The sequence below is a fragment of the Sceloporus occidentalis genome, unplaced genomic scaffold (assembly GCF_023333645.1).
Source record: "Sceloporus occidentalis isolate IW3139 unplaced genomic scaffold, rSceOcc1.0.p SCAF_1, whole genome shotgun sequence".
Classification (NCBI taxonomy): domain Eukaryota; kingdom Metazoa; phylum Chordata; class Lepidosauria; order Squamata; family Phrynosomatidae; genus Sceloporus; species Sceloporus occidentalis.
The window spans coordinates 224,891,746-224,909,014 of record NW_028316981.1 but is presented as its reverse complement, the minus strand read 5'-3'; the positions used below and the strand labels follow the sequence as shown (position 1 = coordinate 224,909,014).

Sequence of the window (17,269 nt, the reverse complement as noted above, 5' to 3'; positions counted from 1 at the left end):
TTTGTTTAAAACACAGTTAAGGTGCAATTAAGGTGCATGGGGCTCAGGCCAGCACAAGTCCCTGAAAATCAGACTTCTGGATGAAAATGGCTGACTGACATCACTTTCAGGGAGCTCTATTTGTATTTTTTGGATTCTGCTGTTCTGATCTCTTTCCTTTTGTTATTCTTTTTTACATCAGAGAAAGAAGTCATGCCAGACAAACCTGATCTCTTTTTTGGATAAAATTACCAGCTTGTTAGATGAAGGGAATGCTGTGGATATAGTATATCCTGATTTCAGTAAGGCCTTTGACAAAGCTCCCCATGATATTCTTGCAAACAAGCTTGTAGAATGTGGGCTAGACAAGGTAACTGTTACGTGGATTTGTAACTGGTTGACCGGCCGAACCCAAAGGGTGCTCAACAATGACTCCTTTTCCTCCTGGAGAGAAGTGACCAGTGGGGTCCCACAGGGCTCTGTCCTGGGCCCAGTGCTATTCAACATCTTTAACTTGGAGGACAAAATTGGGGGCATACTTATCAAATTTGCAGATGACACCAAATTAGGGGGAGTAGCTAATACCCCAGAGGACAAAATCAAGATTCAAAATGACCTGAACAGACTAGAAAACTGGGCCAAAGCTAACAAAATGAAATCCAACACGGAAAAATGTAAGGTACTGCACTAAGGGCGGAAAAATTAAATGCAGATATAGGACGGGGGACACCTGGCTGAACAAGACTACATGTGAAAGGGATGTAGGAACATGAGTCAACAGTGCAATGCGGCAGCTAACAAGGCCAATGCAATTTTAGGCTGCATCAATAGAAGTATAGTGTCTAGATCAAGGGAAGTAATAGTGTCACTCTATTCTGCTTTGGTCAGGCCCCACCTGGAATACTGTATCCAATTCTGGGCACCACAATTAAAAAAGGACATTGAGAAACTGGAGCGTGTCCAAAGGAGGGCAACTAAAATGGTGAAAGGTCTGGAAGAGGAGGGAGCAAGCTTGTTTTCTGCTTCTCCAGAGACTAGGACCCGGAACAATGGATGCAAGCTCCAGGAAAAGAGATTCCACCTCAACATTAGGAGGAACTTCCTGACAGTAAGGGCTGTTCAACAGTGGAACAAACTCCCTCGGAGTATAGTGGAGTCTCCTTCCTTAGAGGTCTTCAAACAGAGGCCGGATGGCCATCTGTCGGGGATGCTTTGATTGTGATTTCCTGTATGGCAGAATGGGGTTGGACTGGATGGCCCTTGCGGTCAGTTTCAACTCTACAATTCTATGATTCTATGACATACTTGAAAATTTTAAATAAAATGATTTTAAACAAAACCCTGAAAAACAGTTTTTAAAAATGCAAGGGTAGGGACACCCTAAAACGGCAAAGGTAAAGGTAAGTCTTGAAGCAACAGCTGGATGTTACCTTCAATTTCCTCCAAACCCTGGAAACAGGTCAAGAAGTGCAAACAGATGGCATGTTTTGCAGACTTTTAGCCAACAATGTAATGTTGCAACTCTCTGGGGGGTGAGAAAATGCCCATCCTTTCCTTAACAGAAACATATAAATCTCTTATGTCAGAGACCTTAGTATGCCTGTTACAGACTGCCAAAATAAAGCTGCTTCGGGTCTCTTTGAAGGTATGCTATTTAAATGTTGCATGCATCCTAAGAATCCGGAAGCTGCATTCCAGTGCTTAGGAATGGAGTGTGGTTTTGGCGCAACCTCCAGACTCTTAGGACCCATGCATCATTTAAATAGCATACTTCCAAAGAGACCCGAAGCAGCTTTATTTTGGCAGTCTGTAACAGGCCACAGTTTCCTGATACAAGAGCATGTTTTCCTGAATAATTCAGTACATCTAAATTCTACCCTATTATATCCTATTCTTATTTGAGGCTTCTATTTGGCATATTGACACAGAAATTAGTGACTGTGGGCAAGCTATCTTTCACAGAAGCTTACCTTGATCAACTTCCAAGCCCAAGGTTCTACCGAACAGAATTTTAAAATCTGACTGTCTTACTTGAGCAGAAAAAGATATTTCCATGTTTTAGGACAGATATAGACATTTTGGAATGCATACCACAGTACATAAAACTTTATCTGCAAACCAACTATAATCAACACATTTTCAAGATAAGAAATGCTATCTTTTTTGGTGCTTTGGGAATATGAGAAATAGAATTTGTCCTAGAAAAGAATAAGATTAGCTTTGTTCCATTCCCACCTTTCAAAATACTTCCAGCGATTCCTTCCACTAACTTCAGGATCTTCATACTCCATTCTAGGAATCTGAAGTGAAGGCTGAGATCTATCAGGAAAATAAGAAATGTAAAATGCATTATTAGATTTAACATTTCAGTGAGAGAGACAACATTTAGAATTTATATTAAGCTTCCCGTTAAAAGTAACTAGTGGATTACTAAAGCATCCCCAAGAGATAGCCATGCAGCCTACAATGATGTGGAGCCTGCCACCTTAAAAACCTTTAGCGAAGGAGAGTTAACACTCTTCCAAGGTAAACCAGTGCCGAACACGTCTTACCATCAGGCAGTTTTTCCTATCTGAATGCACTGATTTGGGTTCTATCCAGTGGAGCACCAGAAAATAAGCTCACTCCCAGAGGATTTATTCCACAATATTTTGGCACCATAGTAAGTAGTTACTGTGACCTGACATTCCACTACATTCTCGCCAGTCATTTTCTACTTACAGGACAGCATTCGCAAACCCTGCTTTTTAAAAAAAGAAAAGCCTTACCGTACCAAATGCCACTTACACATCAAGCATCTGAAGAGCCTCAAGGCGCCGCTGTGCCCGTCCCCTCCAACTTCGATCAATGAATGGAGGAACTGGATATTTTTCTTCTAATTGCACAGAGTATGGTGGATAGTGAATCAGGTTACTAAACATGGCTTTAAACTCTGGCATTTTCCTCTATTTTATTTTGGAAGAGAAAAATAGGAAAGAGAAATATTGTAGGTAAAACACATAGAATAATTGAAGGGGGAAAACAGCATTTGCTTGGTATATAATAGATGATAGCATAAAAACTAATCTAGAGTTCTGATTACTAATATAATATAATACAGCATAATATACATTCCAAAGATAAAGTTTTAGGACCTAATAGAAACAAGGCTGCCAGTTGATAATCTCATCACTGACAAGGCACATCTGATCAGAAATAGCCTGTCACATTTTGCAGGATATGAGAAATTGTTTATGAAAACACAATTCTTTCTCTGCATACTAGAAAGGTAAATACATTTACTGCCAAGAGTTTACATGAAGTCTTACCAATACACATCTTTAGAGGACACTATCAACTGCTACTTATAATGCTACACATTAATTGTTGACAAAGGATGAAAGGAAGGTATCACAGTAACTATGGGTAGATTATTATAGTGGGCCCTCCACATTCGCTGGGGTTAAGGGCACAGGACCGCCATGAAAGTGGAAAAACTGCAAATAAAAAAACATTACTTTTTTACCTGAGAAAACACCTCTCTAGGAATCTCTAGGTCCTCCAGTGCAACTCTGTGATCAACATCTGCCAGAAGTTGATCATGACATTGTGCTGGGAGACCTACAAACGCCAGAGAAGTGTTCTCTTAGGAATCTCTAGGTCCTCCAATGTGATTTCTGCTGGACACTGAACACAGAGTCATGCTGGAGGATCTAGAGATTCCTAGAGAGAATATATTAATCAAATATGTGAATAATCAAATCCACAAAAGTGAAAGCCACAAAAGTAGAGGGCCAAATGCACAATTTTATACTTCATGTGCATGTAATTGTGATACAGCCTATATGCCAAAATATATTTACATCCACTCCTTCAATAATGAAAGCATGGCGACAAATGCTGTTGCACATGACTACTTTACGCCAGTGTTGATAAGTTGGCACTGTTGGCATCATTCATATATCCATGTGAAGTTAGCACTGTTGGCATCGTTCACATATCCAGAGGTAGCCATGTTGACCATGTAACAAAGTAACAAAATCATCCAAAATCCACAAAACTGTGATAGCTACCAATCATAACCATCTGTACAGTAATTAGTTTCCTGTAAAAGTAGATTTTAATGTTCCTAGCCACAGAAATATAATGTATAGGAACTGTGAAAGATCATGTAAGAACTATCTCAAACTATAATCACTTACCATTTCATCATGAGTCAGGTGCGCCTGGATAGTTGCTTGTGCATGATCCCTCTCACTCGATAGCACATACAATGGATCTAGAATACAAATTTTATATATATATATATATTAGTTCATATGAATAAATCTGGGGAGGAAATAATAGATGATATTACTGTGTTAAAGAATATATGAGAGCTAATCAGAAGAAACAAATAGAAAGATTATTGTAGACCAGCAGGATGCTATTCACTGCTTAAAGAGCTCTTGATAATTCGACCCAGAAAAATTAAATCGCCACTATTCCATAGTAAGGCTTTAACTGCCCTGGCTTAGTGCTAGGGAATTCTGGGAGTTGTAGTTTGTTGAGGGAGCAGGAACTGCCATGGCTCCATGTGGTGGAATCCTGGGAGCTGTAGTTTTTTGGGGGGACCAGAGACTGCCATAACTCAGTGCTATGGAATCCTGGGAGCTGCACTTTGTTTAAGGGCCATGGATTGCCATAGCTCCATGCAGAGATCCTCTGGGAGCTGTACTTTGTCATAGGACTAGAGACAGCCATAACTCAGTGCTATGGAATCCTGGGAGCTGCACTTTGTTTAAGGGCCATGGATTGCCATAGCTCCATGCAGAGATCCTCTGGGAGCTGTACTTTGTCATAGGACTAGAGACAGCCATAACTCAGTGCTATGGAATCCTGGGAGCTGCACTTTGTTTAAGGGCCATGGATTGCCATAGCTCCATGCAGAGATCCTCTGGGAGCTGTACTTTGTCATAGGACTAGAGACAGCCATAACTCAGTGCTATGGAATCCTGGGAGCTGCACTTTGTTTAAGGGCCATGGATTGCCATAGCTCCATGCAGAGATCCTCTGGGAGCTGTACTTTGTCATAGGACTAGAGACAGCCATAACTCAGTGCTATGGAATCCTGGGAGCTGCACTTTGTTTAAGGGCCATGGATTGCCATAGCTCCATGCAGAGATCCTCTGACAGCTGTACTTTGTCATAGGACTAGAGACAGCCATAACTCAGTGCTATGGAATCCTGGGAGCTGCACTTTGTTTAAGGGCCATGGATTGCCATAGCTCCATGCAGAGATCCTCTGGGAGCTGTACTTTGTCATAGGACTAGAGACAGCCATAACTCAGTGCTATGGAATCCTGGGAGCTGCACTTTGTTTAAGGGCCATGGATTGCCATAGCTCCATGCAGAGATCCTCTGGGAGCTGTACTTTGTCATAGGACTAGAGACAGCCATAACTCAGTGCTATGGAATCCTGGGAGCTGCACTTTGTTTAAGGGCCATGGATTGCCATAGCTCCATGCAGAGATCCTCTGACAGCTGTACTTTGTCATAGGACTAGAGACAGCCATAACTCAGTGCTATGGAATCCTGGGAGCTGCACTTTGTTTAAGGGCCATGGATTGCCATAGCTCCATGCAGAGATCCTCTGGGAGCTGTACTTTGTCATAGGACTAGAGGCTGCCATAGCTCAGTGCTATAGAATCCTGGGAGCTGCAGTTTATTGGGGGTACTAGGAACTGCCATGGCTCCTCCATGTGGTCAAATTCTGGGAGATATAGTTTGGTTTTTTGGGTCCAGGGACTGCCAAGCATTCAAATGCTGTGGCATTCTGGGGGTTGCAGTTTGTTGAGGTGTGGAATCCTGGGAACTGGTAGGTTGTTTTATTATTGTTATTGTTGTTGTTGTTAAAATTTCAAAACATAACATACATACTTACATATAATCTAAAAATTATATTTTATATTTTATAATATTTACACTATTATAATTATTTCTCTAATGAAACAATCTTATAATATTTATAACATAATATAAACATTTTATATTTTATTTATTATATATAAAAATATATACATATAGTTAAAATTACATATATATATATATATATATAGAGAGAGAGAGAGAGAGAGAAAACACAATGCAAAAGAAGACATCTCAGAGACATCTTCAAAAAGTTTCTTTTGGAGGTAAATCTGGGGCTAGGCTGAGGCGCCCAAAGACTACAAATCCCAGCATCCCTCGCTCGGCGTAAGAGTGGGCCATGATCCTAGTTTCCCTGCCTGCGCCGTTTACCATAGAGGAAGTCGAAGGCCCGGCTGGGCGCCATAGGCCTGCGGTACCGGGCCCCCGAGGGACCCCCCGCCGCCGCCGGCGGCCTCCCCAGAGTCACTGCCCGGCTCATCCTGCCGCAGGCCCTCCTTCTCCTCAGGGCCTAGCTTCTCCTCTGGGAGTTTCTGACCACGCCGTCTCCATAGCAACGCCGGGAGGCGGGCTGCGCATGCGCGCCGGGACGCGCACGCGCACTCTGTGCTCCATCGCACCCCCCTAGAGATATGAAATCCTGAAGAGGCGCTCCCCGTGCAACATCTTCCGGGTATCGCTCAGTTTTCCAAAATGGAGGGAAACGTTGTTTTAATAAATGTTGTTGTTGCGTGTGCCTTCCAGTCTTTTCCCACTCACGTCGACCCCGAGGGGAACTATCCTGCGGTTTTCATGGCACGCTTGGTTCAGGGGAGGTTTTTAGCCATGGCCTTCCCTTGAAGAGGCTGAGAGAGTGTGACTTCTTGCCCAAGGTTGCTCGTGTTGTGTGTTGCTTCCACAGTGGTTCAATGCCTCTGCTGCAGCTACTCACAATTAAGCCACAAGCAACCTTGGGCAAAGTCACACTCAGTTTTGGGCCATCTTTCTAACCTATTCAGGTCATTTTGAATCTTGATCCTCTCCTCTGGAGTATTAGCTATTCCCCCTAATTTGGTGTCATCTGCAAATTTGATAAGTATGCTCCCAATTCTGTCATCCAGGTCATTGATAAAGATGTTGAATAGCACTGGGCCCAGGACAGAGCCCTGTGGGACCCCACTGGTCACTTCTCTCCAGGAGGAAAAGGAGCCATTGCTGAGCACCCTTTGGGTTCGGACGGTCAACCAATTACAGATCCATGTAACAGTTCCTTTGTCTAGCCCACATTTTACAAGCTTGTTTGCAAGAATGTCATGGGAAACCCTGTCAAAAGCCTTACTCAAATCAAGATATACTATATCCACAGCATTCCCTTCATCTACCAAGCTGGTAATTTTATCAAAAAAGGAGATCAATTAATCTGGCATGACTTGTTTTTCAGAAACCCATGCTGACTTTTTGTGAGTAAAATGCAAAACATTTAGTAGGAAATGAAACAAGAAATAAACAGAATAGTGGTGAGAAAAGTGAAATTGAGTAAGGAATCCTAAAATCTAAAATATATATGATTAAATAAGGAGGAGGAATTTTTAATAAAACAGTTAAAGCGGAATAAGCAGTAATAGCAGTTTACCGTTTAGTAAAACAATTAGTAAAAGTGGAACAAGCAGTAATAGGGGTGGAAGGAAAAGGAAAGATGGGACCTTAGTTACCAAATGGAAGTATTATATATTAGAATGTCTGGAGTTTGACTGTTTAGTGGGAAATGGAGGGGAATTATATGGGGCAATTGAAAGAAGAAGTTTGGTTTAGAAATGGGAGGATATTAATCAAGGATATAAAGGGGGAGATGAGGATATGAACAGGACTATTGAAATGATATTCTATATGAAAAGTAGAGGAAATTATAATAAATAAATAGACTGAAATCTGGAGGGTGGGAGGACAGTGGGACGTGTGGGGAAGCTTTAAAAATGTATATATATATATATATATATATACACACACACACACACACACACACACTATATATATATAAGAAGACTTGGAAGTTAGCTCCAGGTTTGTTAGTAAATGAATAAATTATGGAATGTACAGTATTATGTGAAATGTATAAACTGTGGTAAATGTATAGCAGTACTTGGACTAAAGAATTTCATTTTTAAAAAAATGTTCCCCCATTTCCATGCCTTTATTCTCTTTTAGTCCTGCTTTCCCTGTGATATGTTCCATGGATAAATTGAAGAAGCAGGATGGTGGATGTAGGCTTGTCTACCATTCTGTTTCTCCATATTGAACCCTGATAGTGGCCCCTTGACCAGAGTAATGGTTTCTCGTAAAGATAATTGGATGGTGTGGCCATGATTTACAAAATCAAAGGGGTTGCTGATCTATACAGCAAAGGCTGGTTTTCTTCTGAAATGCTTTCTGGCCTTCCATTATACAATGTATATTTGCAGTCTGGTCCCTAGTGCCTCTTCCTTTTCTGATCCCAGTTGGGTTGTCTGGCTTTTCTCACTCCTTATAACTCTTCCCCATAAGATCTTGAGCATCACTTTGCTTCAATGGATTATCAGTGTAGCAGTCTGAGGGTTACTCCAGTCTCTAGTGTCCCCTTTCTTGGAGAATAGGATATAGATTGAATTGCCTGTTACAGACTGCCCAAATAAAGCTGCTTTGGGTCTCTTTGGAGGCATGCTGTTTAAATGATGCATGCATCCGAAGAATCCGGAAGCTGCACCAAAGCTGCCCTCCAGTGCTTAGGAATGGAGTGTGGCTTTGGTGTGACCTCCGGACTCTTAGGACCCATGCATCGTTTAAATAGCATATCTCAAGAGAGACCCAAAGCAGCTTTATTTTGGCAGTCTGTAACAGGCCAATGTTTCCACTCTTTGACCCATAGTTTTGTTTTGCATCTTTGTTGGCAAATTTGGGTTAGAATTGGAATGGAGTTCATTTGTATAGCCTGAAATAGCTGTATTAATATATATATATATATATATATATATAATTTATTACGGCACATGGCCAACACATAATAATAAAATGTTTACAGAAATTACATTGTATTGCATCCATTGAAAACATCGTATTCTAGCATCGTATGAATACATGAAATAGCTGTATTGTTTGTATACCATCAGTGCCTGGTGAAAGATTTCTCCCAAGCGCTTGAAAGGGGTTTTCACTTCCCTTTCTAAAAATGGGAGAGGAAATGGTCCTTCCTTGAAGGAATCTGTCATTGTTTTAATCTACTTCTTTACCATTAATTTAATGTTGGATCGTAGCAGTTCACGGTCCATGCCACAATCTGCTCCTGAACCTGTTTTTGCATGCGAATGGAAGTTCTCCATCTTCGGCTTCCAATTATGTAGCCAGATTTCTATATTGGCCATCAGGTGCCATTCATATACAGAGACTAATTTTTTGTTGTATGTCCATGCAGAATCTTTCGATGTTGTCCTCAGATGTCTCCGTGGTGGGTTAATAAACTGGAATTACAGTTTTATTAACAGGTCTTCCCTAGAATCATATTAATCCTATTCAGTCAGACTTCACATTCCATCCCCAACAGGGTATTTTGCTAGGTCTCACCTTACTATTAATGCCACCCCATTTCTCTTTTGACTGTCATTTCTGGAGGCAAACAAGTTGGAATTCTCTGATGGAAAATGTTCCATTTTCATCCACTTTAGCTCAGTCACAAAGAGTTTGGGTAGGTCCACTGCTGTTGTCTCTGAGAGAACCTCTATCACACACATATAGGACTTTATCCCACAAGGAAAATTGGAAGGTTAAAGTGGGGGCAATGCCGGGTCACCCATAGGGACAACTTTGCAGCTGCTTATCACATGATGCTGCATGCAATCTGGACAGAATCCAGTGAGAATGTGAGGAGAATCAAGAAATGAGCAAATTCTCAAAACTACCATAGTTACATGTCCATTTTGCTTGCAAATTCACTCCGTTCGCGTCAGCCGTGTGGAAATGCAAGCCTCCAGATGCCTTCGTTTCTCAGGGTGCCTTGCTGTGCCAAAGAGGGAGACTGCTCTCTTCTTAAAGCAGTGGTTCCCAACCTGTGGGTCGGGACCCCTTTGGGGGTCGAATGACCCTTTCATGGGGGTTGCCTAACACCATTGGAAAACACCTGTTTAATTACAGTTATGAAGTAGCATCAAAAATAATTTCATGGGTTTGGGTCACCACAACATGAGGAACTGTATTAAAGGGTTGCCGCATTAGGAAGGTTGGGGACCACTGTTTTAAAGGGACACACACACACACACACACACTCCCCTCTTTAGCCTCGCCCGGCTGTTCCTCCTCCTCTTGGCAGCCTGTAATTGGCTGGTGGGAGAAGGCAGAGGGAGATGCCATTCCTCCTGGACAGGAGGGAGAAATTGAGGACATGTCCTGGAAAAGGAGGGCATCTGGGAGTGTCAGCTCACTGTGGAATCAATCGGGCTTATGAACCCAGCCCCCTCCTTTCTCTCTCTCTTTCTCTCTCGTGTGTGTGTGTGTCTTTATGTGTGGTTTTATGGAGTTTGCAAAGGGAAGCTTTATCCTGCCTTCCTCTAGCACAGTTTTGGGGGCAAAGAGGATTCCCCTACTGGTTCCCCCTCCCTCTCTGGAGCATGTGGGGGGTGGCACTTGTGAAAATGACAGTTTGGAGCATGCGCAGAAAAGGTAGTTCTAAGCTGGCAATCGGGATTTGTCTCTTTTTGATACCCAAATTCAAACCTGACCCTAAGTAATGTGCCTTTAACCCCTTGTTGTGCTCGTGCATGTGATAACCATTAGCAAATGGGCTTGCTTTCCTGGGATGGCACCACTTTAACCATTTTTGGGATTGACGCACATAAGGTCCCCGTGTGGAAAAGTCCATGTACACACTACGGCTAGTGCTGCCCAATACCTGTTTGGCACATTTAGTATGGCTCTTTGGCAAAGGTTTGTCTGACATGGAAGAGCCTAAAAGAAGCATTGCTTCCATCAGCAAAGCCTCTTACTTCACTGGAATATAGATTCCCATGGAAAAGTAGTGCCAAGGTGGGTAAAATTAAGTCAGTGGGATACGGGCTTTGTGCCTCCTCCTCCTCCTCTGTGGCTGCTCAGTCTCTTGATGCCGCTTTACTCACACACTCTGTCTTTTAGGCTGTTTTCAAGATGGTGACCCGAAGCCAAGGATGTCTCACTTCTCCAAATCCTCCACTTCCTGTTTATCTGGATATGGAAGAGGAAAGAAACAAGAGGACATTTAATCCTACCAGCCAACAATTGTCAACCAAGAGAAGATTGGTTGTTCCTCTGTTTCAGGGTTAGGGTTCCTCTGTTTCAGGATGGCTGATCAGTCCAAACCAAACCTGCCTCTTCCAAATAGAGAGGGGGAATTTCCAAGGCTAGCGGTAGGGGTGAAAATGAAGGAATTCAACTAGGGTTCCAAAGGCAGTCCTCTGCTGCAGTGTGGGAAACCGGCACCAAAAGGACAATATCTATCCTTGTTCAGGATAGATATTGTGGATGCTCTGGGATTTGTAGAGCCCTTACTTTCTGGGGTTTGGAAGAAGATCTGCAGGATTCTGGGGATCTTCTGCTCCCAGAGTTTATGGAAGGTTTGGAGAGCTCTTATCTGCACCAGCTTTGCCTAGAAAAGAAGGAAGGAAAGGCAATCCATCAGACATGGCAATCTAGACTCAAGCTGTAGACCCCCTTGAAGCACCTTCAGAAGTTTCTGAGCTGAGGAGACTAGAAGGTTAAACTCTCCATGATATAACCCTTTCTCATTCCCTGCCACCCCTTCCATCCTCCTGGCTCCCACTAGGGATGGATCTTGTGTCTCTTGCCAACACACTAATCCCTGATGACGGGCTCCATTTTGGAGTGACATTGTATGACATGTCACTTGATCTTGGCCAAAAAGAACTAAAAGAAGCTGAGAAAGGAATGGGAACCTGGGAAGGAAGGAGATGGCAGATGATGTCATAATCCCTACTCCCCCCAAAATCCTGCGAGCCCTTCCTCCACTCCCCCCTGCCCTTGACAAGGAAGCAGGCCCTACTCTACCCACCATTTTAAGCCTGGCTTACTAGCTCACTTATTACAGTTTTATTGAACAGAAAAAGATAGGACTTTTGTACTATTCCATACAGGAGTAAAATTGGAGGGGAACTGGTGATCAGCCAGTGATGGCTGGCAGCCAGCCAGGCAGTCTGGATGAGGGCTTCTCTCTCCTTTCCCCTCAGCATCTTCCCAAAAACCTGAAACCAAGGAATGCTTCCATCACTGGGGGAGCCTGGCATGAGCCCCAGAGGCCTGGCATGAGCCCCCCAGACTGCTACCTTTCAGGTGTTGCGGGACCTTGTGGGGTGTGAGAATATGAAATGGTGTTCTTACCCCTCTCCTCCTTCCCTAGTCCTCCTTGTTTGGTGCAGAAAGAGTGGGGGGCACACCCTTTGTCCTCCCAGCCCTAGACCTACCTCCTGCATTCCTCTAGCCATGAGACATTCAAGACTTCAAATTATCTGCTCTGCTTTTCCTTCACCTGGTCTTTATCAAATTCTTTTTTCTCATAACCACCAAGTCGTGTCTACACACCTGGCTGGGGTAGGGCACAGTTTTCCATGCAGGAAGAAACTGCCACCCATTTTGCTGACAGTTTCACAGGAACCTGAACCCATGATTTGTTCCTAAAAGCAAAATAGAGAGCAGGATATCCCTACCTCTCCAACCCTGCAGATGTCAATATAGTTCAGCATCTCTTCCTTCATATCCTCCTGGCACCAGAGGTCCTCCAGCATATTTTCCTCCAGTCTTGAGAGGAAGAAAGAAGAATATGGTTACTTAATGGACCCATCTGGGCATCCTGGCTCTTTCTCCCTGGCAGCAAGGCTCATGTCCAAATGCCCTCATGGCCTGACATAAGATGTAAAATGTAGTCAGCCACGAGACATCCCAGTGCAGGGGTTTGTTCTTCCAAAGCCCGGAAGGAAAGAAACCAAGACAGCTTTGTGCTTTGTAGCTCTCTGTCCAATTCTTCCTTGGCTTGAATGTCTTTCTGTCCTTTCAAGTCTCAGGGAATGAAGGGCCCTAGGTAGGAGATTACAAAAAATCTCCAAGCTGGGCTGGAAACTTGGGGGGACTCACCCTATGGCCAAAGATGGCTGGCATGGCAGAGTAAGGCCGCACTTCAGAACGTTCCTGGTGGCTGCTCGATACCAGCCAGAAGTTGAGATGCTGTGAGGAGAAGAAGATGGCCCCTGGAGGAGGAGGATGCTGTGACTCCCCCAAGCCTGACTTGGGAAGCCTCTCTTGTCCCCTAAATGCTCCCTCTGCTTCTTCAAAGGCGGAAGGAGAGATGGAGGGAGACTTTTGGAATCAGGTCTTTGGCACACTCTGCTCCTTCTTCCCCTTTGGGGAGTCTCATTTGGGGCTGGAAGTACAGAGGGGCCGGGGGGGGGGGGGGGCTGAGCTCTGCAGCACACTCCCTTTTATCAGGAAGAGGAGGTGGTCCACTGTGGGGTCCCCCCTGAGCAGCCCCTTCAGAGAGCCTCCAGGGTGTTGGCTGAGGAGGCATAGAAGTCCTGGATAGGATGGGAGAGGGGAGGGTGAGCATGTGGACAGCCAGAAGCCCTGAACTCAAAGAGAATCAGGCAAGGGAAGATAGCCTCTATCCCCTCAGGCACCCCCTTCCCACCTTCCCTCAGTAACATGCCCCCCTTGGGGACACACTGCCCCTAGAAGGAATAGAGGGCTCTCTGGGAGGTCTGTAAAAGAAGGGAGTGGGCAAGAGATGTCGAGCCTGGGCGGGCCCCCTGCCCCTGTCTGGGAATGGGAATGGGACCCATCCTAAACCCACAGCCACTACCAGGCACAGGAGAGCCCCATAAAGGGAAGGTGGTCCAGGAGCCCAGGCTTTTTCCCAGGGGTGGGGAGATGTCTGTACCTGCTTCTTTGCCCTGATTTTTCTCATCATTTCCTTGATTGCTTTATGGTCAAGGGTCAGGTTCTTCTCAGAATAGAGGGATGGCAGGGTCCAGGAACATTCCTCTCTGTCTGTTCAGAAAACGGTGCAGAAGCATGTGGCATGAGCCGAGAGAATTGGGCATTGCCTTCCTCCCTCTCAGGGATGTAGCCAAGGGGTGGGGGTTCTTGGGGTTCGGACCCCTCCTTCCATTAGAAAAATGAATGGTGTATGCTGCTGCGCTGCCGCACCCAAGCCCCATTATAATGGTGGCACTTAGTCTGGACCCCCCCTCCTAAAATCCTAGCTATGTCCCTGTCCCCCTCTCGCTCCAAAGAATGCTCCTGCTCATCTCCTTTGAACCTGGCAGTCCCTTCCTTCCCCCCTCCCCACCATTTGTGCTTTAGATCCCTCCCAACAGCCCCCAAGCCCCCTGAGTGTTTTCTCACTTCTCATCATGGCACTCTCCCTGAAAATGACCTCCAGTTTGTGTCCCACGCTCTCTAGATTCAGGAACTTCTATCTCTTGGGCCTCCCACAGACGAGGGGGGAGACGGGACAGCCCCTGGACCTCCACCACTGGTGGGATGTGCCTTTGGTCCTCTTCGCGCCAGCATTGGCCTTGGCTTGTGACCGGGAGGCTGGTTGGAGCCAGGGCAACCTTTCTGCCCTTTCTTTGAAGGAGGTGCTGCAGCCTTGACAGCTTAGAATGGGGGAAAGGGATGGAGAAGGTGAAAAGGTGAGAGCCCTGGTCTTGGACTCTGGGTGCCCTTTTCGTGCCCACACTGAGAATGAAGATGGGTGGCCTAGTGATGGGTTTGCCTGGAGGAGTGCCATCTCTGGGGGCAGAGGGCAGGGGAACTGAATGGCCCAGGAACCGGACCCTTTGGGAACTCCTGCCCAAAAGACCTCCTTCTGAAAGGTGATGGTGATTCTCCCCTTTAATCCTCCCTGCGGAGGAAGGAGCCAACCTTCCTTCATTCTTTCCCCACAAAAGTGTCAGTGCTGCCTTGTCTGGGGATGGAAAATGCCTGTGGCTGGGGAAGAAGGGTGCCAGAGAGGGAGAGAACCAGGGTTGGCGGGGTTTAAACTAGGGGCCCATTCACACTACGAAATAACCCAGTGTGGAAACTGGGTTATTTCATGGAGTTCATACTTGCACCGACTGCACTCAGTGAGGTTGGGGGGGGGGGGGGGCTTCCTGAAAACCCATGTAAAGGTAAAGGTATTCCCCTTTGTCAAGGTTGTCAGGTTGTGTCTGACCATAGGGGCAGTGCTCATCTCCACTACTAAGCCAAAGAGCCAGCGTTCTCAGAGACTACTCTGTGATTATGTGGCCAACAGGACTGCACAGAGCGCTGTTTACCTTTCCACCGGAGTGGTACCTATTTATCTACTTGCATTTGCAAGCTTTCTCTAGAAGAAATTATCCAGCATTGATATTCCAGTACATCAATTGTACCTTTATATCAGATAGAGAGCAAAAATGTTAAAAATTCTGACTTGAACATGTAATGCTTTTCCTTTGACCTTATACTAGGCCTATTATGATAACTTATTAGCTACAGGAAATAAAAACTTGATTGATTTAGTGATTTCATTTTCATCATAAAAACTTGATGTATTCAGATGTATTAATGATTACGTAGAAATTTAGAAAAGTAGATTGATGTTCAGTAATGCTTCCAATTTTTCCTTCCGAGATTTCCTAAACAACACTGCATGGTAATTTCTTGATATAACTATTAAAACATGTTTATTTGCAGATAGTGGAGTCTTATGTTCTATGCCTCCATGTGTAGACTGTTAAATAGTTTACAGTTTTGCGTAACACAATCACAAACCTATTATAACAAAGACACCTGAAAAATTTATTGGTTCAGATAAAACAGGGGTAGGCAACCTTTTTGAGCCGGGGGCTGGGTTGGTGGGCTGAAGCCAATAAATAAATAAATAAATAAATAGGGAGGGAGGGAGGGAGGAGGCTGCCGGCAATTGCCGGCGGCCCCGCACGCTCCTTCTCAGCCTCTGCGGAGGCTTTGGCCTCCGCAGAGGCCGAGACGGAAGGGGAGGCCGCCAGCGATGGCCCCACTCGCTCCTTCCCGGCCTCTGCAGAGGCCAAGAGGGAAGGGGGAGGCCACCAGTGGCGGCCCCGTGGGCCCCATCCTAGCCTCTGCAGAGGCTTCGGCCTCCACAGAGGCCGAGAGGGAGGGAGGAGGCCGCGGGGAGGTGGGCAGGGTGGCACGGCCGCGCGCAGGAGGCACCGCCTCCACCTTCGCTTCCTCCGCCCCAGGCCTCGCTGCCCTCCTCTTCCTCCGCCTCCTCCGTGCGACCATGTGCGGTGGAGGAGGTCAGCGAGGCCCTGCGGGTGCCCGTAGCAGCGCGAAAGCTGCGGCGGGCCCGGGAGGACTGGGCTGGGGCCGGTCCCAAGGCCTCGGTGGGCCGCATCCGGGCCGCGGGCCATGTGTTACATACCCCTGCTGTAGTCCAAGTCTGACAGTGAAGCAAGCCAACAAGGAGAAAGGTTTAAAGAAGGGATTCTGAAAATCACAGTTTAGAGATGGTTCTAGTCATTCTTGCAAAGTCAGTCTCAAAACAGACCTTGGCCTTTTGGCGTGTGGTGTCCCACTACATTCCATTTTTGTCTCCTTTGCTCTTTAACATCACATGAAACACCTGGAGATCTGAGGTAAACTGAACATCATTGTTCAGGTGGAACACAACTCTGTCAATCCATCAGATTAGAGAGAACATGCTGATAGTTTAACCAGTAATAAAATGGCTGAGGTCTAACAAACTGAAGCGTAAATAAAAAGATTAATCAAACAAACTGAATCCACAAGTGTTCCTGGTAGTGCCTGTAACTTCTCCAGATATAGCATTTCAACCAATTCAGGATGGGACAATGTGAGCGCTCTCTTTGAAAATAAAGGCCACAAGCTAGACCTTGCTTCGCTCCTGAATATCCATATAGCACAACAAAACCAAAGTGCCTTGCCCAGCTTACACAGGTGTGCCAGTGCCAATTTTCTCTGCTTTGGATCAGGCTCAGACCTAGCAATTTGGCACATGGTGGCTACATCGACTGGGCTCCAGAAAACTCCATCCTATATAATCCTGGGATCTGTACTATGGTGAGGGATTTAGAATTATCTGCCACAAAACAACAGTGCTTCCCCCAGAAGAGCCCTCCCTCCAATCCATCTGCCTTGCTCCAGGCCTCAGAGGGAGAGAAGTATGCTGGACCTGATCCCCCCCCACCATTCCCTTCTCCTTTTGTGTCGTGTCGTTTTAGATTGTAAGCCTGAGGGCAGGGAACCATCTCTTATCCCCTCTGTTGTAAGCCGCCTGGATTTCCAGTGATTGGGCGGCATATAAATAAATCCTATTATTATTATTATTATTATTATTATTATTATTTGCTATGCTCCAGTTAGCAAGCATCCTGGGAAGGAGGGGGTTACA

The 17,269-nt window shown here is 45.3% G+C and overlaps 1 protein-coding gene across 3 annotated transcripts in view; it reads right to left on the bottom strand.

Annotated features, from left to right (window-relative positions):
- Positions 1-10,881, bottom strand: part of LOC149323563 (cilia- and flagella-associated protein 91-like) — a 38,344-nt gene extending 27,463 nt beyond the window's left edge. The window contains exons 1-4 of one of the 3 annotated variants that reach the window (XM_089489315.1): positions 10,854-10,881; positions 4,161-4,237; positions 2,767-2,924; positions 2,215-2,298 (exon numbers count right to left, since the gene is read on the bottom strand). In XM_089489315.1, coding sequence (XP_089345441.1) covers positions 2,215-2,298; positions 2,767-2,924; positions 4,161-4,163 — 245 coding nt within the window. In that variant the 5' untranslated portion in view covers positions 4,164-4,237; positions 10,854-10,881. Of the gene's footprint in view, positions 1-2,214; positions 2,299-2,766; positions 2,925-4,160; positions 4,238-5,603; positions 5,623-6,237; positions 6,457-10,853 lie in introns of those variants that run through there. The other 2 variants (XM_089489301.1, XM_089489307.1) reach the window with 2 other exon arrangements.
- Positions 10,882-17,269: the final 6,388 nt, after the last annotated feature.